Here is a 22,979-nt window from a genome sequence, read left to right on the forward strand (position 1 = left end):
GGAGGCAGTCTTAATTTGAAAACCTCACACAATAGAGAATCCACAACGCCTTTTAACATTTTGTTCCAGTGACAAATTACTCTCCCTGTCAAGCATGAATAGTTTAAATTGTAGATTTATTTCTTCCTACAAAGTAAGTATATTTCAATAGCTTGACAGCTGGAGTTCATCTGACCTAAAACCCGGAATGACTATATTTGGCCAGATGAGTCTTACCTCTCCAGTGACTCCAAAAGCAAGGCATTAACTATAAGATGATTCATTGCCTTTGAAATTTAGGTATGGAGAAAAAAAGAAAAAGCCCTTTTGTTTGCATGGATCTGCTAGATGAATAATGCCCAGAAGCTCTCTCATGGCAGCTAAGTTGAAAACAAACAGAACCACAACTTGCAGCAATGTAAGGATGCCTGCTGCCAGGGAAAATGTCATCTGCAATTAACTCCATCTTTCCATCCCCACACTTTAATAACACTTCTAGAGCTCTTGAAATCTGGCATGTCAAACTGTCTTGTGCACTGCCCTCCTTACTTGGATAAAAAAAAGCTGCCCTAATCATGTCTCATATGGGCCAGACCCTTCTGGAGATGATGCTCAGTTCTTCATTACACCCCCTTTGCTGGCAGCAGGCTGCACCTGACCCTTTCCACATGGTAATGGATCTACTCAGCAGCACTTGGTGCTCCTCCAACAGATTCCAGAAAAGCCAGAGCTTGAGACAGTGGAAATATGGTTAAGATGGAAAAATTTAACCTGAAACTGGTATAGTATTTTACTGTAGTTTTAATAAGGGTAATAACATAGACCACTGAGGCACAAGTAAGGCAAGGGTATAGAAGGTGATTAAGTGTTGCATCGACATAGCACTTAGGAATATGGTGTGGTTGAGAACTGTCAATGTTGGGTTAATGGTTGGACTGGATTCTGTGATTCTGTGAAAAAGGCAATTTCTACATGCCAGGTGGAAGCAGAAGGAATGTGGTAGGTAATGTAAAAAAAAAAAAAAAAAAAAACAAACAACAACCAACAACAAAAAAACAAACCAAAACAAAAAAATCTATCAAAAAAACCCCAACCACCAAAACCGCCCATCTTGAATCAAAAGTTGTAAAGTCTGTGGTAAGAATTTTAATATACCGATCAAGTCAGGTGAAGATACGATGTGGTAAAAGAGTAGAAAAAGGACTAACAATCCTGAAAGGAAATGGCGGTTGACCTCTGCAGCTATGTTAGTTGATCACAGCAATATAGAAGACTTCTACACAGATTTTGAGGGATAGCTTTCAAGATAGAAAGGAATAAAGGAGCGTGCTGACTACAGATAGAGAATACCAAAGAAACTTGGCAACATTCTTGTCAAAAGCCATTTGATTTCTAATTGGTGAATTGCAGGAAGCCACATTCATCCAGAGTTCACTGAATTGTTCAGTATGGCACCGTATGGGAAGTTATGAGTTATTTTAAGGCAGTACAATTAATACAGGAAAAATACAGCGGTACACAAATCAGTCAAAAAGCAACAATAATAGTATTTACAGAGGACACAGGCTGGAAGAAAGCTGTTCGTGTAATTCTGTGAGCACTGGGTTCATGTCTGTAATACTTTTCTTTGCATGGCACAGCAAATAAAATAGTGACAAATGAAATATGCTAGGTGATGCTGGGCAGTACACTGAATGCAGAGGAGGGCTGTATACTAAAAATTATGTTAACTGAAAGAAGAGTAAGAAAATTTAAATGTTATAAAAGGCAAGGGACAAATGCTGACCTCTTGGTTCTTTTGCCTTAATAATGCACCTGACAGCAGGACCCATCCCGCTCCAGCCCATACCTTGGCCTGAATACGGGCACTCCCATCTCCTCCCACCTGCCCCAAAAACCCAGCCCAAAAGGGAAAGGAATAAAACACAAATGGAGCATGTAGATGTATTGTCTGAAAGGGTTAATTCCCTTTTGCTTCTACAGGCTGAAGAGGAAAAGGGCTTGAGGAAGCTATTGTTATAGATTACTTCCTTTCCATGGTAAAGTTTACTGACAGCTGCTTAAAAATACAACCAACACGAGAAGTTTACAGTGTGAGTATCGACATTTTATTTTTAAAAAGGCAAAAAAAGAATACATCTTTTTAGTGACTGGAAATGCATACAAAGATACATATTTCAAGGAATTCACACATTAAAGAAACAGGCTTTGAGTTTCTCTAATGTATCAGACTAACGAATTCTTTCACAACCAGCAACTGCTTATTTCAAATACTCTGTAATAATACGGCATTGGGAGAGCCAAAGATCCCCTGAGATGCCGGCACTGCTAGTGCAGGAGGTTCCTGACCTTAGTCCCTCAGCTGTGAGTACCAGGGATACCCCAGTAGTTCTGCAAGGTAGCAATGGAGATGCTCCAACAACATAATGCCATAATCTAAAGCCACCCCAGAAAAATCCAACAGTATCTCACAGCTGTCAGAGACTAGGCAGTTCCCATACATCTTCAAATTAACTCATCCCAACCCTGGTATTTAGTAACAGCTTTAAGGAGTATATTTATATATAAATCTATTCTTTATAAAAAACAACACTATGGTGAAATTTACACAAACACACACAACTTTAGCAACACTGTTTCCAGCGGTACTATTAGCTGCTTGCAGTTTATATACAAAGCTGATTAATTAGAAAGGCTGCTACAGGGAGCCAAGCTTTCTTTCCAGGTTAGCCCCTAGCTAGAATAAGGATTTCCTACATGTTATCTTCTAGGAGTTGACATTATTAAAAACTGATTAGAACACCAGGGTTCAGGGGTGTTTGTCTTAATGTTAAAATGTCTTAATATTAAAACAAAATGCCGTGCATTCTCACTGCTCTGACACTATAGATTAGGTGACTGTTACGATTCTAGGAATTCATGAGAGTAAAAATCTGGCTAATAAAAATCCTTTAGACAAGTTCATTCCTGGTGCCAAGTTATTGACTTTAGAGCAACACCAACCATTAATTTGATCCACAGTAGAATCATAGACAAATTTTTTCTGGGATGTAGGAGTTTCCATTCCATACTAGTAAAACAAAGTTTTGCATGATTGCCATTCTATGATGGGGACACAGATTTGCAGGAAAGCAGTTTGCCAAGCTCACAGGCAAGGCCAGCAAGCAACACAGCCCAAAAGAGCTCCACATTCCTGATCACCTGGTCCACGTTGAATGTGTTGGACAGCAATGCCCACTTCTCTCCTGACTCCTAGTCCTCAATCCCCTTCTACTAGGAAAAGATTACATGATACTGCATTTGGGAAAAGGCTCACAGGAAAATGCCTAAAGAAAATGCGTCAGGGATATAGACACACACACATAAAGAAAAGACTAGAATATCTCAAGACAGGAAAAAACCTCTTCTTGTTGTTCTTGAAGCTCTTAACTCCTTCCTCCTCTTTGTCAACTGCAGTCCTGAGTAATGAATGTCTGCCAGATCTGGGTGGCAGCTTCCTCAGACCCTTTCCTTGTGTTTCACATTAGCCAGCTTGACTGTTTCCTGCTCAGAAGCAGGTGGAGAAGGCTCATCGTGACATCCAATCATCAGCTGATAGACCATCACTCCTGCAATGGCCCCAAGGAAAGGAGCAACAATTGGAACCCACCACCACTGTTTACCAGTCCTAGAAAACAAATAGAAAATACATAAGTTAAGAACTGCAGACTAAGCATTAGGGTATTCATGTTTGTATCTGGAACAATACAAGGTCTGGTCATCTCCAAACATCACCACTGACTTGCAAAAGAAATAGCATCTGCATGTCCACAGCAATTTCCAAGGAAGATATTGTCCCCCCTGCAACTCCAGGTAGAAAGCAATTCAGAACAGCTACTTTCAGGGCTTCCAGGACTGTCTCTCCACCAAGAAAGGAGATAAGCCCTTGCAGTACCTGAACTAGACGCCTTCACTTCCCTCCAACTGCTTGCAGGAAACCAGCCCTTGATAGCACATAGCCTGTATTGCTCATGGCTCCCTTAATTGTCTCCAGCAACAACAAAATCCAAGTATAACAAACACCCTCCATTTTCTATGACCAAAAAAAAAAAATGACAGGCTCACGTTGAAGGTGCACTTGAACTTCTCATGGATGTTCCTAAATATCCTCGTTGATAGTAAAGTTAAGTCGTTTCCTCTCACCACTAGAAACTGTCCAGCTTCTACAATTTCTTAAGTCAGAGCAGAGCAAACTCTATTTTGAAAACATTTATAGAATCTAAATGGGTGCTAAGACTCTTTATAGTTCCAGAGCTACCACCTATTTGGAATCAATATTTTTCCCCTTGATGAGTAAGATCTTCAGTGGCAAGTACTTACCAGAACACTTCAGTGCCCCAACCAGCAATAGCTGTGAAGAGACGAGGCCCAAAGTCCCTGGCAGGGTTGACAGCATAGCCAGAGTTGAAGCCCATGGAGGTTCCAATAACAAGGACAACAAAGCCAACTGTGAAAGCCTCCAGCCCCGTGGGGACAGGGTTGTTGTAGGGATCAACAATAGCCAAGACGCAAACAATCAGGGAGGCAGTGCCAATGAACTGGGGAGAGAGAGGGAACAAAAAGAATGTAATCCAGAGTAACATTTTAACCAATTTATTTAACTCCTCTGAAGTCTCATGCATTTAGGACTTTGTCTCTAAACTGGAAAAGCTGCACTAAGTCATGCCATGGCATTATCAGACCATAGTAGGCTGAGCACCCACAGGAATGGGAGGGTAGAACGTGCTCCTCCTGGCAGTCCACAGGCTCTATCAAGCCCACATCGTTTTCCCTACCCACAGAAGAGCTATGAATAACTGTTTGAGCAGCCAGAAAAGCTGAAGACACCCCACCCTCCCAAACCTGCTTCCAACCTGCCCCAACTGGGTGGCTGCTGTCCCTTTGTGGTTGATGGCAACTTTAAGAAGGAGACAGTCACCTCCAACACCAACCACCACCCCACACTCAGTTGATCTCTGGGTTGTACAACAGCCAGTGGAAGTGAGGAAGAGCTATCCTTCCTAATGCTATGGCTCTTCAAGGTCTAGGAGCAAGTGGTATCCTTTTCACTGGCATCCTGGCCAGTTTGGTGCCACTGGTTAATCCCCCTAACACAAGCCTTCTTGCTGTAAGGGTCTTTCCTGGTTCTGCTCTTCCTATGGGCTAGTGAGATACCTGTGTCAGATCTAAAAACCTTTCTGGATATCTTCCTTTTAATTGCAATTCATTTTCTAACTAAAGGAGAGGCCCAGACCCATGCCAAAAGATTCCTCTTCAGATGTACCTTCATCCTCCTGGCACCCTCTTACCTGATCAAAGAATCCATTCACAGTGTTCAGATGCTGAGATGGGTAGGTGGCAAAGATACCAGCAGTGCCATTCTGTCCTGTTACATACAGCTGGTTGTTGCCAAAAGCCCAGATGGCATCTGGGGAGGGGGGGGGGGGGGGGATGGGACAGAGAAGAAAAAAGAAAGGTAGAGAGGTCAGTCATTTTTCAACACGCACCAGAGAGAGGACCCTGCTTGGAAGATGAGTAAAATGTAGGCTGCACAGAGCTCTGAATATCAAGATGGAATTCCCTGAGCACCCCAGTGTTGCAAAACCATTTGGCGTAGAGCAAACATTCATTTGGAAAACTTAGGGTGTCATCCACCACAGCATTTTGCCAGTCAGGCTAGATACAGATGGCCTGAGTCCCTGTTCCTAATCTTTTTTCTTTGCCAGGCACAGGAAAGAGTTAGAACCCAAAAGTAAACACTAAGGTGACTCCAAATCTCTCCCAGAGGTACACAAGTGCCTGTGGTATCTGTTTTGGTGTTAGGACACAAGGTATTGCTATGGATCTGATACGCAGCAAACAGGATTTGGGCTGATATTGCTCTTTCCTCTAAGCCAATACACAATTATTTTCACCTGTCAGGGATGTCTTGTAAAACAGCCAGCCCCTTGCCTACCACCATGAGGAGCTGGATAACTAACCTAGGTGGGCTGTCTGGATTCCCTCCATGGCTGATGGAGAGAAAAAGACATTTTCTGAATGTATCTCTCCCATGGTTAGGCAGCTAAAATGGGATTAATTATCTTTTGAAGAGACTTCAGCCCACCACCTAGAAAGGTAACTGGTGTTGAACTGGAGTCCTGATGTTTACAGACATAAAGGTAGATCTTTCTAAAGTGAGTAGCAGTTCTAGTGCTGGGATGGCAGTTTCCTCCCTTCAGGCAGAAGATACACTGAATGACCCAGATGTTCTGCTCAGCTACAGGGGACATTGCTCCTATTGCCAGAAACAGACATCAGGAGACAAAGTCCAAGTCAACATGTCATCCTTGGTATTTGAGGAAGAGCAATTTCCAGCAAAAAGAGTCTGTTGTTGCCCACTGAATATTGCCCTGTAATGAGGAACACCACTCAGGAGAAACAGATGCATGAGGAACTGGATTTCTAGAATGCTTTCCAACGTATAGAACCACTCTGATAAAGGCAGCAAAAACTGCTAGATGTACTGTTGTCTGGAAGCTAACACAAAACAATGCAGAAGACACCCATGGCGAAGTTGTGGGGGTTTTTTTAAACCAAGAAACATAAAATGGCTCTGGAACTGTGCACAGATACAAAATCTCCATCACTGCTAGTGTTTCATTGGCTTTTCTGGAAGATCTGGTTTAGTCCAGACAGTAGACACAAGAGGGACCATCCTTTGGTCCAGTGTTCATTACTCAAGAACAAAGACTCACATTGACAATGCTGGCTGACCTTCAGATTGATTTGAGGAGGCCTGAATGCATCATCATGAGAACAGGAAAGCCCTCCCAGAAACACAGTAAGGATGTTTCTCAGATCTCTGCTCTACAAGAAAATACTTCCCTCTGGTATGGAAACCTGCAGTAAGTCACGAAGAGCAGTAGTCTCACCCCAACAAACACAGACAGTTTCTGCACTTACCGTAGTACAGCCCAAAGACTATGCCAGCTCCAAGGAACGCCCCCAGGGTCTGGGCCAGGGCATAAATTGGTAGCTTAATCCAGGGCTCCCGGGCCAAGAAGCACATGGCAAAAGTGACAGCTGGGTTCAGGTGTCCACCTGCAGAGAGGTTGGTGGTTAGTGCACTTTTACAGGCAGAATTCGGGTCCCAGAGTTGAGCCACGGGACTCTGGTTTACATACCAGTGCCACATAGGAAAAGTACAGCCATCTAGGCCTACACAACAGTTGTCACATGTGAAATCCAGCCCACAACATACCTGATACTTGTCCTGAGATCAAAATGCCGAGCATTACAGCAAAGCCGAAGGCCAGGTTGACAGTCAGGAAACCTCCATGAGTCCCTCTGCTGAGCACAATCTGCGCAACGGAGCCACAGCCAAACAGCTAGAGAAGAAGGGATTGAAATTACTCTCTCTGTTTCACATCAGGGCCAGTTGCTAATCAATGCCAGCAACAGCCTCAGTTCACCTGCATGCACCATCACAGCCCACCCATGACTCAAAGTCTTCAAAGCTTCAACCCTTAGTCAAATTATCTAAGCATTATCTCTATGGACAGCAGGGAAGGTAAAAGGCCAAAGTATCTCCTGGCCAGGGGAACCAAAACCAGGCCCAAAATCAAAAGCAAGATTGCACCACAGGAGGCTGGAGTTCTTTGCTTCCTTGAGCTGAGGTACCTACAGTTGTTCCAGCCCCAGGTACACTCTCTGCTGTGGGCACTCTGAGCACAGCCCGCACCATCCCAAACCACCCATATCCTTCCTATGGCAAAATCATGTAAGGAAGAATCGGGGCAATACAGATGACCTGTCTCTGCAGTACCAACACGGCACAGGCACCATCAAGAAAACTCCATATCCCACAGAGAGCCTGCCACCAGAACACTCAGAGGCTTGGCCTTCTGTCTAAGATGAGGGCTACACCAAGCACTTTTGGGGACAAAAGCTGATTCTGTTGGGTGATAGAGGGTGTTTCCTGGTAGCTAAGGGAGGCATGTGCTCTTTTTCAAATATATTTGCTCTAAATGGGTGATCGTTCTCTTCCCTACCACATGCAAAAGCCATCCTTCCTGTGCTCACCCTCAGCAACTCAAACCAGTTTCCCCTAGCAGTTCAGTTCACCACTCATCCAGCTGGAGGCTTTCTGCTTTGCTAAGTCTTTCCACTACCCACCATGTAATTTAAAGAGCTCTAAACCTGATCATCTGTATGCTTGTATCTTCCAATGACTCCATCAAATGTATTCTTGGTGTATGCCAGGGATTATCGTATTAGCAGGTACTGAGAGCATCCTTGAACTAGGACAGGTTTGCTTCTGTCTTGCAGAAACTTGCTCCCAAATGCCTCAAATCTGGGGATCGAGGCTTGTCTTATTTCTTCTGACCACATACCCATATTTACAGAGGCAGATTCTGCTCCTAGGGCATAAGCCACCAAATAGGCATTGAAGCAGCAGGGATAGCCGTCTTCACCTCTCCTGCCAATACTGGACATGTCCACTGAACAACACACAATCCAGATCAGGGACAAAGCCAAACCACACATAACTCATCCCCTCCCATCCCCTTGACAACCGATGAATTAGTAACAAAGCAAACACTGCACTCAGCCTGATGGGAAAGGAGCAGTCAGGTAGGCTGTGGGCTGACTCACGAAGTGGACACTCTGTACACAGGTGCCTCTTGACAAGAAGCCAGGTCCCTAACACAGGACCTTGTATAGAAAGAACAAAGGAACCTGTAGAACTTGTTAGTTAGTGGAGGGGACATCAAGCACTGCTCTCTACCAGAGTGCAGTCAGGAGAGCCCCTTCAATGTCCTAACCCTGAGCTGCCCAGCTGGGATACCGTGGCAAAGAAGATGCCCAGGCAAAGGCAGAAAAGGTGAGTCTTGTTTATTGTGCAGCAAACAGAGACATCATTCCCAGCTATGCCCAAACCACTCAGGGAAGCATGGCTCCAACTGGGCAAATAAGTACTGGCTAGTAACCAGAGTGACATCTGATCCTTCTCTTACCCCAGAAGGGCCTCAGCATGCTTTAGACAGAAGTCTGGAGAGAGTACTTGGCTATGGTGTTTGCAAAAAGCTGCAGTGGGCATTTGAGTTTGGCAGAGTTGACCTCGGGTTATTCCTAGTGATGAAGGTATTTGAGTTATTCGCTCTGAAAGAACTGGCAGTTCTGCAGGTGGATGATGGTTGGCCACATACCTTTAGGTTGCAGAAACCACAGAGTAAAATTTTCCCCCTCCATCTCCCTGTTCACCCACAAAAGTCTTCTCTTAACCTGGAGGAATGCTAGCTCTGCCATTTCTCAAGAGGTTATTCCCCATCCTCCTCTCCTCCATCCTACACCTGGCAATAGCTCTCCATCTTTTCCTCAGAGGAGGGTCTATGGGCCGTGCAAAACCACCCTGGAGCCACTCCACAGGAGCATTACAAGTATTTATCAGATGAGCCCTGAGCACTATTTGGCTTAATTCAGCATAACAGTAGAAAACTTGACCCTCAGTAGATAAAAAGAGTAAGGTGATATTTAGGGACAGGTCTGAACTTTGATATGCATGTGTTCAATTCCACCCTGCACCAGTGGAGTCCACTAAGCATGAACATGTATTCTCACGCATGAAAACCACCCACAGCATTCGACTTTTAGGAACCAGTTCAAATCACGCTCACCCATGTTTTTGTGGCAAGTGGCTTGACATTGCACAGTTTTGTTGCAGTGGCTATTGCACTTTTTAATCACAACATTTCCACTTCCACTATTTACTAGTTTTCCTTCCAATTCCTTTTCCCAGGCCATATGAGACACGAGACACTCAGCATCCATTTTTAAGTCTTTCTTTTCTGGTGCTTGCAGAGAAGCATTTAGGAGCAGCTAGCTTGCGTCAAACAAAAGTAATTCAGTATTTATCTCAATGGCTTTTAAGTCCATGCAATGGATGTAAGAGTTCTTAGGCAATCTTACACCAATATGGTCAGGAGACAGTAGTGCACACCCAGTGGGGAGATGTCCCCTCATTCTCTTTATTTTAATAAGCTGCCTCCAACACTTTTTCTTTTTAAAGAAAACAAACAAACAAACAAACAAACACAAAAACCAAAACAACTAAAAAAAAAAAAAAAAAAAAAACCAAACCAGCAACATTACTAGAATAACCTAGCCAACAGAAATCCAGGTTAGCACCTCACATGTCAGTGGGTGCAGCTGTCAACTACTACACCCCCATGATCCACTAGTCAAGCTCAAAAGCAGTTTTAAAGTGCTAATAAAATGATTGCAACAAAGCATTGTTCTGATGTATTAAAGCCACTCTCCTAGGGATTGAGGTCAGTGCACCCAACCGGGTTAATGGAAGCCTGCTCCCTAATTCCATCTTCCTGGCTCTAGCAAATCAAATCGCTTCCCCTGACAACAGGGAAGCTTCTCGCTCCTCATGAGCTCATCCAACTCTCTGCACTATGAAAAATAACAAAATCCATGTTCTGCAGGATCTGTGAGTTGAACTGGTTCAAGGGTGGAGGGGCTGACAAACTCCAGAGCCTGTACAAGGGAGGGGACAGCCAGAAGCAGCGGCAGCAAAACCACAAAGAGGTAGCAGGTCACTAGGTGAAACTTCACACTCCGGAAAACCTTAAACTCCTTGTGTCCAGGACATGTTTGGACAATGGACATTTGGCTTTGTCATCCAAGGTAAAAAACCCTGTCTCAATGGCTGGACACAATAAAGTCCTGCAGTCAGTCAGGGCTGGTAGGAAAAGACCTTGGAGGACAAAAAAAAGATGAAAAAGCTAATGAAGAATTGAGGCCACCTGAGTTTATAGGCAGACCTTGTGAAATCAGCTCTACAGATGAGCTCAGGAGGAAGGCAGTGCTCAGCACTCCCCTGCACAGTAGCCAGGTTTCTTCCCTTTCTTGCCTCCTCTTTGACAGTGCTTTTTCATGCCTTCAAGTGCAACACAAAAGGCCTGAATGCATTTGCTTTTGGACTTCAGACAGACTGATCTCTAAATCAGGATGAGAAAGTTTTTCTGGCATGGCCCAGAAGGAGTACTATTACCTGAATTACAACTTTCCTCTTCAGCCAGCAGATAAACCAGGGATTAGGCAAGAAGCCTGCTGTAAATCTACCCTAATCACCTCTGTGGACAGGAAGGGCTGCTCAGTCCCCGCTGCCCTCTGGTTAGTGGGGAAGATGACAGAAGGACAATCAAACCATGAGACTAGTCTAAAGGAAGAAACCCCCAAGATACTGATGAAAGATTTTAAGCATTAGACACACAAAGGGACACCGTTCTTCATATCAGAGTAAAATTTAGGACTATCCCGCAGTCCCTTCAAGGAGGGAGTTTGAAAGCAAGGGGATAGAGGACTGCAACTTTACAGCCAGTTCTAAACAACCTCCAACCGCTTCTCTGCAGCTCAAAGCAAGAAGCTGTTAAAGGCACTGTAAGTATCCCCCATGGCCTCTTGCTGCCCTCCTCAAGGAGCTGGATCCAGGTGGGTAGATCTGAAGACAGATCCATCCCCATTGCTCTTTCTACTCAAGCAGCATGCAGAAATCTTCCTCAGCCTCACGGCCCATGCAGCCAGGACTACCTCCACAGCCACAAAGACAGCACAAAGAGCACTGTCCCTTTTGCCTTTTCTCAAAGCATTTATTGAACAACCAGACTGGTCATCATTTACAATTTGGAAAACAAGGAGAAACATTAGATCCCACAGTCTGGCTTCTTGTCCAGCATGCCTGGAGCCAACCTGTACAGAAGCAGTCCTACAACGCAGGGCAGCAGCAGATGGTCTGTGATGTTAGAGATCTTTCTGCACCGCACGCTGCTCTGGAGTCAGGAAGGGCTGCAGGTCTTGAGAGATAAGAGGGTCTAAGGAAGGTTGTGCCACACATACACCACATGCTACAAAGCTGCACAAAGCTGGATTGATCAGCAGCTCTCAGTGCAAGAAACCTGAGCCATCAGCAGCAGAGTTGTGCATTAGAGAGGACTTCACTGTTTTATCTTGTTTCCCCACACACTCAGAAGAAAAAAAAACACTTATTCTGATATCCCTGGTATCCTTCAGATTAGGAGGCTTTAGCTCTTAGTAAGACCCGTAGTTCTGGTGGAGTTTTGGTCACAGGGTTGGGCACTTCTGGGGAAAAACTGCCTCCTCACCAAGGGCAAGTCTTGGTGCCTGAACTGTCCTGTTTGTAGGAAGGAGTAACGTCCCTGCTCCTGCATAAGAACACCAAGGAGGGACAGTTTTGAACAGTTAATGAAGAGCTTCAACCTATTCTGGTGGAAGACATGAGGGAGAGCAGCAGCTCTGCCATTTCCCACGCCTCCACACCCAGCAGCACAGACCCTTTGCAGGGAACAATCAGCAGCACTCAACATGCTTACAGCAAAGCTTTCCAGCCCTTTTTAAACCTAGCAAAGCATTAACAAAGAAAATAAATTTTTAAAATTTAAAAAAAAAAAATCACTTTTTCCAGATGCAACAAACTGCATTCAAGAAAATCGTCACAAATCAAACAGTGACTGTGGGAACTGCCATGCTGCCCCAGATGGCTGCAGGATGAGCAGTGGCTTTAACCTCTGCACTGCCAACAGTGGCCTCCATTCTCCTTGATCATCCCAACCACTTTGATATTTTGGTTTCTGTGGTCTGCAGCACACTCATACCCCAAAAAGCTCTCACCTGGCCACAAACTCAAGGCAGCTCTGATTGTAAAACAATTAGGAATTGTTTTGTTCTTTCTTTGTACCTCAGAAGCAGTGAATCATAGTTAGCCTGACTTGGAAAAATCAATTATAAACGGCAAGTTACTTTTCCTGTGAATGTAAAAAGCACACAGAGCCAGCTTTGGTATTTACAGCCAGCAGAGCAAGGCAAACAGATCAAGCCTTTAAGGGAGGTGCAGAGTCCTGCCACTGGAAATCTGGCTTTAGTGAGTTGCTACAGTACTAACACAAACAGCAAGTGACTTGGAAAATGCCTTCAGCATTTGCACTGCTTAACTACTGCCAGCAAATTGTGCTTCCAACATGAGCATAAAGTTCAAACCTAAAGCACCACTCAGAAAGTGCATTTAGAAGGGGGGGAGAAAGTCATCTTAATTATCAAAGGAAAGGTAGAATCAGCATTACTATTTTTGTAACATTGAGGACACTATCCACAGAATAAAACCACTTTGTGCAAGGTGCTGTACACAGCAAAAGCAGCTTGCAAGTAGGAATCACCTCACTTTTGCACTATTCAAGGCTTGGCTGCCTTAGATTATTTTTCTTATCTTAAAAAAAAAAAGAAAAAAAAAAAGAGGCACTACTTTTCTAACTTTTTCTATCTTTACAACCTCCTTAAAAAATAAGAGAAATAAAATCAAGCATTAGGTTAATTCTTACAGACAAAGAGACTTTGCAATGTTCTGAAATAGCTCTGCTCTAGAAGAGTTTGAGAGCACTGCAGTCATTATGCAAGTGAAAGGGAGGAGGGAAGAAGCTGAAGCTGTGCCAATAGCCATGGTGGGACAAGTTTTACATTACACAGTGAAATTTAAATTAAGCTTCAAACTTTAAACACTCTCACTCCCTTCAGCTCAGGAAGGTGATTTCACTGTGAACAATATGAAACCTTAAATCCATCCCTAATATCATTCTGTTCTAGACATACTTGTTTAGTCAACTCAACTTCCCATGAAGGCAATTTCATGGATCCCAGGTCTTTCCTAATGTATTTTATTGTCTGAAGCCCATAACTGATATTTACTAGGCTCAAATTCAGCTAAATGCATGCAACCCCAGCTCAGCCTGCTGGCAACGTGGGCAACAGGGGCTTTTGCAATGTCTCTTGGGACTACCCAATTCAAACTTCCACCTAGGCCATCTGAAAGGGGAAGAAAGTCGCCTTCAAAGGCCTGATTCAGTCAAGTGATATAATAAAAAGATTAAAAGGAATCCAGGTGGTAGGGAGAAAAAAAAATTAGTAAAATAAAATTAAAATTGTATCACTTCATTAAGAAGAATAGATTGGGACAGTCCCAAAATGGAAAGGGATTGATGCCCAGCAGACCAATATTGCAGGCTTGCTGCCCTGGAACCCATTTCCCTCCCTGCATACCCTGTTTTTGCCTGCTGACAACCCAGGACCAATCACTGTCTTTGGGACTTTCCCATTTCTCTCACCAGCCCACCCCATCTTCTCCCACATGGACACAGAGTACCCTCAGACCTCCATCCTAGGCGACTTTTACAAGACCTACAGGATGGAGTTGAGTGTGTCACTAAAGCCAGCATATTCTTTTCATCCAGACACCAGCTCAGGAATTCCTGAACAAGGTGAGGGGTCTCCTTGTACACTACACACACATGTACAAAATACAGCTGGTGTGGTATTCCCGAGGACAAGGCATGTGTTGCCCACTTTTGCTAGTGCCGATGAGTGCCCATTATGACCCTCATTTTGACTATGATTTTGGACCAAACCCTTCCTCAGGCTCTGAGCACATCCCAACTTCTCTCTGCCCAGAAGAGGCAAGGCTGTAGGGAAAACTAGTCTTTGTTGTGCTAACAAATAGAGTCATCAGAAGAGATAACATTTTTTGGGTCATGAGCCCTTCTGAAAGCTCAGATCCACATGGCTAAAGGCTTGGCCTTATTTCTCAGCAATATTAACGTGGCTAGCAGGAGCCATTATTCCACTTTACAAGTCTTTCTTTGCTTCAGTTCTGAGACTAACTGCAGCAACATCAGTGATTGACAGACAGCAACTTTCTACCTGTTAATCACTTTTCTATCAGTTTCTACACACCTTAATTCCAAATAATCCTCCCTGAAAAATCAACAGGACTTGTTTGCAAATCACCAAAGCTCAATCACTCTAACAATAAAGCCATTGCACTGTGCAAAACTAATTTTATTTAACAGTGGTAGCACTTTACAGCATCTTAACAGAATCCCCTATCCTCCCACACAAGACTCAGTAGCCCTCATAAAAAAATTGTCTTATTTATGAAAGCATAAAATCATGTGTTGGGCATTTTGCATTGTTCCCCAGGCACACATGCAGTTTCATCAAGTTTTCCTCTGCTTTCAACACCTCCAACCATTAGATTTCTCCCCAGACAGTCCATCCTGGTTTTGACCGGGATAGAGTCCATTTTCTTTCTAGTAGCTGGTACAGTGCTCTGGTTTTGATTTAGTGTGAGAATAATGTTGATAACACACTGATGGTTTAGTTGTTGCTAAGTAATGTGGATCCTGTCAAGGATTTTTCAGTTTCCTGTGCTTTGCCAGTGAGCAAGTACACAAGAATGTGGGAGGGAGCATGGCCAGGACAGCTGACCCCAACTAGCCAAAGGGATATTCCATAGCACAGAACATCGTGCCCAGTATAGAAACTGGGGGGAGTTGGCCGGGAGAGGCGAATCGCTAGTCGGGCACTGGCCAGTGGATGGTGAACAACTGATTGTTCATCACTTGTCTTTTCTTGGGTTTTGTTTCCCCCTCTTTTTGTTGTATTTATTTTCATTACTTTTTTAAAAACAAAACAAAACAAAACAAACAAACAAAAAAAAACAACACAAAAACTTTTAGTTCTTAACTGTTCTTATCTCAACGGCTAGTTTTACTTTTTTTTTCAATTCTCCTCCCCATCCCACTGGAAGTGGGGAGGAGTGAGCGAGTGGTTGCGTGGTGCTTAGCTGCTGGCTGGGCTTAAGCCACGACACAGTCCTGCCATCAGTTACAAAGAGGCATAAACCCACAGCCACTCCACTGAAACCTATAGGATTGCTGTGGATTTACACCACTTCAGAGAAACTTTCACCGGCAGATACTCACTGTGCAAACACCAACTCATTTCTGCTGCAATATCAGCACACCAAACCTGTGGCACACTGGGCAGTCCTGCGTTTTTTGGATAATGATGCCCAAAGCTAGATATCCCCCACCCAGTTTTGCTACACCGGTATTTGCTCCCCACTCCTCACATACAACAGTTCTTGCTGTTCACATCTGCCTTTGACTTCAAAGCAAGCCAGGGCCTCTCAGAAGATCTACAAACTAAGTCACTTACACAGATACCCAGTCTGCTTTATCCCTTATATCCCATCCCTTTGAAAACTAAGCACTAAAATAGGCAGAAGAGTTTTGTTGCCATTCACCACTTAAAAACACTTCGACAGTGATGCTGTCACGCATGTGGCAAGCTCAAACTCCCGATCAGCTGCCGGCACCGGCTGCCGTGGTGTTGTGCAGCCCTGCTGATAAGACCTTGGGGAACCTACAGCCAATGGCAAAAGAACACTAGTTTAAATTCTGGCTACTTCTCCGTAAGGCACACAAGGAAAACAAAGTGAGGTGAGGAAAAAGCTTTCACCTCCCTGGGTAATAACACTTGAAGTATTTCAGTGACAAGAAAATAGTCCAGGGCAGACAGGAAGGAAGTTTTGCATGATCTCTAGCAAAACACTTGCTGCTGCTTACACAGAGACATGTTACTCCCCCTGCACTTCACAGATAAACAAAAACCCCCAAACACCCAACAAGTTTTGCAGAGCCCACCCTTTTCCAGCAACCTCAAAGCTCACCCTAAAGCAACTTGCATTAATTTTTTTTCCTGTAGGTAGGGCTTCTCCTCTACTCCCCTTGCAGCAGATAGCACCAATGCTGGGCTCATCCCTGGTGCAAACACTGATAGCAGCACGGCCCCTTCACTGGGACAATTTCCCCCACACCCAGGGGTTAGAGGGCACCCCCATACCACACTGCAAACTCACCACCAGGATCAGTGTCCCCAGGCACTCAGCCAGCGCTTGCCGGACTAATTTGTTTCTGATCCTCAGATGCTCCTCAATAGTAGCAAGAACGTCCTTTTGCCTCCCCATCACACCAGAGGTGCCCTTCAAACGGTGTCAGGGAAAAAGCAGCAGCTGATAAAGCCTCAGCAATATTTCTTCCTCAGCAGAGCTGCCTTTGCTTATAAGTAAGTTCAGCGATGCCTGACACACCTCCTGGGTAACCACACCCCTTCCACCCTCTCTTCAGATCCAACTTTTTTTTCCTCCTTTTCAACATGAGACAGAGTGGGTGGCTTTCTTCATTTTCTTTATTGCCCATATAGGTAAGCAAAAGATTCAGGAGTTTCAGAAGAAAAAGTTTCAGCTTTCTTTCCCTCCCAAGATCCTGCAGGATGGCAAAGTGATGGGTGCTCCTGTGCTGGTTCAGAGGCTGAAGGTACTTCTGCAGCAAAATCATGGGGCAGGAGGGTTTGTTCTCCCACACCAGTACTGCAGGCTGAGGCCAAGGCAACTCCTGACTTCAGCAATTACCCTCCCAGGACTTTGGAAGAGCATTTGCAGCCCAGTCCCCATGAAAGCTGTCAAGAAAAGCATAAGAGATCCCCAGTGCAGAGCCAATCCCCAGCATAGGGGACCTCGACGAGAAGCCCACAGACTGACCCTCACAGGAACCAACCTTTGCTGTCTTTTCACCCTCAGTAACGTCCTGTGTCACCCTGGGCCAATTCTACAGGACAGCCTGAATGAAAACTGTCATAGCCTGTACCATCTGGGGTGAGGGCTGCTAACAGGACGTGTGCCACTCGTGGCATCTGGTTTCTGTTAAGCGAGTAGTAAAAATTCCCCGGTCTCCTTGACTCACCAGGGCTTGATGCAGAGCAGCAGGGTTGAATTTGCAGGACTGAAGGGGACCCCTTTCCTGGATTTGTTCCCCTGCCTGCTCTGTAAAGCCACAGATGCCCAACTTTTCCTCTTTCCCTTATTTAACCATCAACTTTCCTGTTGAAAAAGCAGAGCTTTTCAGGCAGTGGTGAATGGGCCTTTATTTTATACAGAAACTGCAGCCAGCCCAAGGAGCAGAGTCAGGAATGCGGTTAAGAAAGCAATAATGTGTGAGAAATCAAATGCAGGGAAACACTCGGGTCCAAACATAATTACAGGGACAGGAAACTTTCCTCATTACTTTATGCTCAGGCCTGGTTTGGTATCACCAGCATCACTGGGGTCCTCTGAACTACAGCAAGCTCTCCATCAGCCCCATGCGTGCTCACTGTAGCTGGAGTTTGCAAACCAGCACTCAGGACACCCAATTTCAAGCTTATCTCCGTATCTCTCCCCTCACCCTCTTGCTGTGCATCACCCAAGGCATGGAGGATTCACAACCATTCCTCCACCTCTCTTCCTCCTACATTCCCCTCTCCTTTATATTCTGCTCTGTCCTTTTCCCCCGACTTTGTATCAGAAATGAAGCTGTGTGTTGGTTTTTTCCCTTTTGGCAGTTCCTAAGCTAGGGTCTGTGGGGTGTTTTGACATTTGTTGAACCACTGGTGTGCAGGTGCTGCGTTCAGTTGTGTAGGTTTATTGAGGCTTATTTAGAGTGGTTTCTGGATCCCATTCCTTCCCTGGTGCTGGGGACAAGGCCATAAGACCAGAGAGGGACAGGTGAGAAGCAAGACGCATAAGGAGGTGCTGTCGTCCAGGTAGGTAGGTACATTTCTCCTGTCTGCAGCATCTGAGCCCCTCTGGCTATGAGTTGAGGATACAGACATTTCCTCACGACTGGTGAAGGAACAGGAGATGTCTAGGCTCCCAGGTTGACGGTAGAAGACGGCAGTAACACCAGCATCAAAGCTGGTGCTTGGAAAAGTCTAGACAGACACAAGCCCAAGGAGCCTGGGTGGGGTGGGCACTCCGACACTAGCTCTGCGACTGACTCACTGCCTGACCCTGAGAAAATCCTTCACCTTTCCACACCTCAGCTTCTCCATCAGTAAATTGGAGAGAGTGACACTGGATTCCCTTTGTGGGGTGTTGTGAGGGTGAATCACTGCAGGCCAAGATCCAATGATTTAAAATGAGCAATAGGGACTTATGCAATTACTTTCCCAACAAACAGAAGTGTTATTATCTAGGAAGGAGCTTGGGGAAGGCACAGTGGTGCAATGCTAGAAGAAGCGGAAGATCTTTTCAGAAGCAATAACTGATTAGTTAAGATGGGTAAGGGCTGAAAGTTATTAGTTATTAAGTGTGGGTAAGGGCTGAAAGGCTCCAATGATGGAGCTTCTCTGTGCAAAGATGGGAATTGCCTTGCCATACCATTTAGCTGAACTCCAGGGACACATGATCTAAGCACAAAACAATTAAAGTTGTGCGTCAGCAGCAACAGTTTTCCAGACAAGCCTGACTCCCCCAGTAACTGGTGCACGGGGTACTGGTACCCTTTCTGGTGGTCAGAAGGAGTCCACAGATCAGTGTAAGTAAACAAGGAAGGATGTAGCAGTAAGATTAACAGGGTAGGTGCTCAGAGCTGCTGAGCATTCCTAGTGTTGGGTGGACACAATGAAATATCCATACCTTTAGTGTTGCCTTGCACGGGCATTCGAAGATGCTCTTTCACGACATAAAGTCTTGAAGAAAGGAAATTTCCAAAACTCTGCCACAAAAACTCATGCCTGACCTCCTGGTGGTAATGCCAAAGCTATTGAAGCCCAAGCAAAGGACTTCTGTTGTCAATCACAACATGATTCAAACATGTGGTGTCAACGTGCCCTGGAGTGAACTACCCCTATCAATCTGTACAGTGTCAAAAAATCAAGTTGGGGGGAGGCAATTATGGAAACTGCTAGTTGCCCAGAGGAAACTCAAAGAGAAAAGGAAGCTCAAATCAGCAGAGAAATCAGAGACAACATTGTTCTGTTGTGCTCCTTCCATAAATCTCAATCTTTTCTTCCAATATCTTCTGGGACCAACAAATATGGCAATACCTAGGAAGAAACCAAGATTTGAACCATGCCCTCTGACCCTGGCCCAAAAGAGCACTTGTCTGTAATGTTTGTCACTTTTATTCCTTTCCTTTCTCTCCTGCAGTACAACATGCCACAAGAAACTCACTGTGCTCAAGGTGTTATTTCTAGACAAGATCCAAAACTAACACCCAGGCTCCAAGTTTGCTGTTTGTGTTTCAGCTTTGCCACTTGGCTCCCTCCCTTGTCACTCCACTCTAGGGGAAAGACACAGGTGAAATTTTAAAGGAAGAACCAATCCTTCGCTGCTCCCCTTCAGCTGTTTTCCTACTGGCTCTAGTGACAGAAAATAAACTCACGCTCATAAACTCCTCGGCTTCTGCAGAGTGCTGAATCAGCCTCCAGCAATGTAATTTTTCCTATTTAAATCTGAGTTTAGCAAAGTAACCAGACTTTTTCTTAAGCAGCTGAATGGATAAGCCTGGACTGATTGGTTCCACATCTTGTCGAAGCCAAATTGATTCACCTATCCCAGGATGGATGGTGCAATCCAATAAGGAGAAGAGCATGAATCACACAAATCTGTAATGAGTCACTCATTGCACTGATGGCTGGGTCACCTGGTGCAAAAGCCGTTATGCCAAGAGAGGTCATTGGGTCAAAGCATGACAGGATTCATCCTTGTGAAATCTCCCTTTGAAAGATACCTCTGACCATCACCTTTCCGTGATCTACTTTGCAGAGTGATATGGTGACATGTTCAGAAGATTTAATTAAAAATAAAAATTATAGCTTGCCTAGCAAGGCAGGGTAGGAAGTGAGTGGGTAGGAAGTTTATAAGCTTTCTAAACCATTCTAGCTGGAGGGTTGAATGCAGTGATTTCAACATCCTGCCTTGAACCTCCAGATCTGCAGAGCCAGGTTGTTTCATGTCTGGGTCTGCTTAGCCCTCCACCTTGAGTTAGAAAAAAGGATCAGTTCCTCCAGGGAACAGTGATAGTCTACACAGCTGAGGGTTGTTGATGACGTGTTTGGAGAGGGGGAACCTGCAATCCTAATTCAGGTTCCTTGGACATCTGGGAGAAGCCTGGAAGTTGACAAACTGGGTTTGGACTTGAATTACAGTATAGTAATGGGAATAATATTTAAAATCCCTGAAAACAGGTCTTCATGAAGTCCACTGCTTAGGATCAAGTGGAGAAAAGGGGGACCCTGAGCTGAGTCTATACCTCATATCATTCAGAAGTGTCTCATAGGGATAGATCCCCCAGAGTTACACTGAAGCATGGGCCCACAGACTGTTCCCACTGGTGGTTCCTTGTCATGTTTGATTTCCTCCTCATCCCAAAGCTGGACCCAGTTTACAGGAATAAACATTGTTCACCACATGCTATTCCTCTAGAGAAACTGTTTTCCAGTATAAGCAGCTGCATACCAGAATAACTACTGTACACTGGAAAAGCACCAATTGCTCCAGAAGAAAGCTTTTTAATAACACATCTGAAAGGAAAGCTATTACAAACAGCTCCCCTGAAATAAGGTTTTGGCAGCAGCTTCTCCCATAAACTGCTCTGTGTAGACAGTTGTTCTTCTCAGAGCTGCAGAGAGCCAGTCCTGACTTGAAGACACTGCTGGTACTGCACACCACAGCAGGAAAGTTCAAAGACCCTGAAGGCCGAAGACACAGAAATGAGGTGAAACTCTTCTGGCCCGAAGTGTGAGGCAGGGACAATGACAAGAACTTTCCCTACCAGGTGAGGATGTATCCAGGAATGGAGAGTGTACCCATTCCCCAACCTAACCACAGGTAGTCCCAACGTGGATGTCCCTGTGCACAGAAATGATCAGTTTAAGAGCAAATAACACCTAGATGACATTTTAGATGTCTACTCCATGTGTTCACTTTAGAAATGTCTCTTCAATGGCTATAAAGGAAGCCTAAAACAACTAGCCCAGATGCAGACAGCTCCACATAGTCGGTGTAACCCACCCTCTGTCTATAACGAGGTGCAGCCCTGCAAAATGCAATGGTATTTGTACCATGGATGGGGTGAAGTATTTGGAATAGGAGCAGGGAAGTCTTAATACTGTTCCACGATTCACAGCAGGGTCTTTCTCTGCAATGCCACGTGAATTTCAGATCACATACAGAGGAAAGACAAACTGAAATTGGAAAAGAAATATCAGTAGAACAAGCAGGTGAAGAGAGTCCCTCAATCCAGTGTGGGCCAAAAGTGCTCAAATAAGGTAACACAACAAACCCAAGGCCAAGTTGGGACATACCACTGCCAATAAGTACATCAGGAAGCAAAAGAACTGTTTTTGTTGGCACAAGTGCAACTAGGGATGAACTAGCCATGGATAATTTTAGGCTGGAGAGTAAAAACCATAAGAACATGGATGTTCTGTAGATATTTTTCAATTCAGGAAGAATTCCTTTCCCAGGAGATGCAAAGGCAGAAAGTATAAGAGGGTTAAATCTGAAAGGAGGCATGGAATTCCCTGAAGTAATTAACTCATTTTCCCTGATTTCTGTACCTTGACCCAATTCTGTACCCCCAAGTCCTGCTTGCCTTCATACGGTCTCTGCAATGGAATTCCCACTAACCCGCACCCTCAGAGAAGAGAATCAGGCTCCTGAACTGTAAAAACAGCTTTGGAGCAAACTACATTTTCTGTCTTTTATGACTTCTGGACTGTTGAAGGACTTGAACTACCAGGTCACCTTGATGGACCCTAAATCCACCTCTGCAAATGTAAAGTGAACTTGCCTACACTTCCTTCAAGTGAGAACAGAGTCTGCTGTCCTCTTTGGGAGATTCATTTCTTCAGCTGATTTTAAATCAGCCTGAATCCTGGGGGAATTTCCATACTGGCCTATTTTTTTTCCCCTGGGTAGTTTAAGTATTAAACGTCATCCTTAAGTAAACAGGTATTAAGGAACTGCATTGTAATGGGCATTTCTGAGATTCCATAATGCAACAGGGATTTGGCATGGACAAACCACCTGAGACGAGCGCCCGCGGCTGTGGAGATAACAGGGCTGTAAACAGAAGGGCTGGGCTGTGCAGTGGATGCAACACCCAAAGTCTGAAGAGACATAAGCACCTACCTCCCAATTCACCAGGATAGTCCCTCTTCCAAAGAGAGGGAAAATGTCTTTTACTTTACAGCTCCTGCACAGAAAAACATCAGCAGACACGAGGACATGAGATGGGTTTGGGTGACAGCTTTTAAAC

General features: G+C 44.7%; 1 protein-coding gene across 1 annotated transcript; it reads right to left on the reverse strand.

The window, feature by feature from the left end:
• Positions 1–2,070: 2,070 nt before the first annotated feature.
• On the reverse strand, positions 2,071–16,927 carry LOC141973853 (aquaporin-3-like). Its single transcript, XM_074932803.1, has 6 exons — positions 16,757–16,927; positions 7,241–7,367; positions 6,943–7,080; positions 5,307–5,425; positions 4,339–4,556; positions 2,071–3,646 (listed from the first exon to the last, which is right to left on the reverse strand). The coding sequence occupies exons 1-6, from the start codon at positions 16,862–16,864 to the stop codon at positions 3,478–3,480; spliced, it is 879 nt and encodes a 292-aa protein (XP_074788904.1). The 5' UTR covers positions 16,865–16,927; the 3' UTR covers positions 2,071–3,477.
• Positions 16,928–22,979: the final 6,052 nt, after the last annotated feature.

The sequence above is a fragment of the Athene noctua genome, chromosome Z, assembly GCF_965140245.1.
Source record: "Athene noctua chromosome Z, bAthNoc1.hap1.1, whole genome shotgun sequence".
NCBI classification, from domain to species: Eukaryota; Metazoa; Chordata; class Aves; order Strigiformes; family Strigidae; genus Athene; species Athene noctua.

What these genes read in the sequence shown, in the direction of transcription:
- LOC141973853 (XM_074932803.1), bottom strand. Translation starts at nt 16,864, where the DNA reads ATGGGGAGGCAAAAGGACGTTCTTGCTACTATTGAGGAGCATCTGAGG. An exon ending in GATCTCAGGACAAGTATCAG is followed by an intron (nt 7,081 to 7,240) that starts GTATGTTGTGGG and finishes ACCTCTCTGCAG; the next exon opens with GTGGACACCTGAACCCAGCT. An exon ending in AGTCTTTGGGCTGTACTACG is followed by an intron (nt 5,426 to 6,942) that starts GTAAGTGCAGAA and finishes CCCCCTCCCCAG; the next exon opens with ATGCCATCTGGGCTTTTGGC.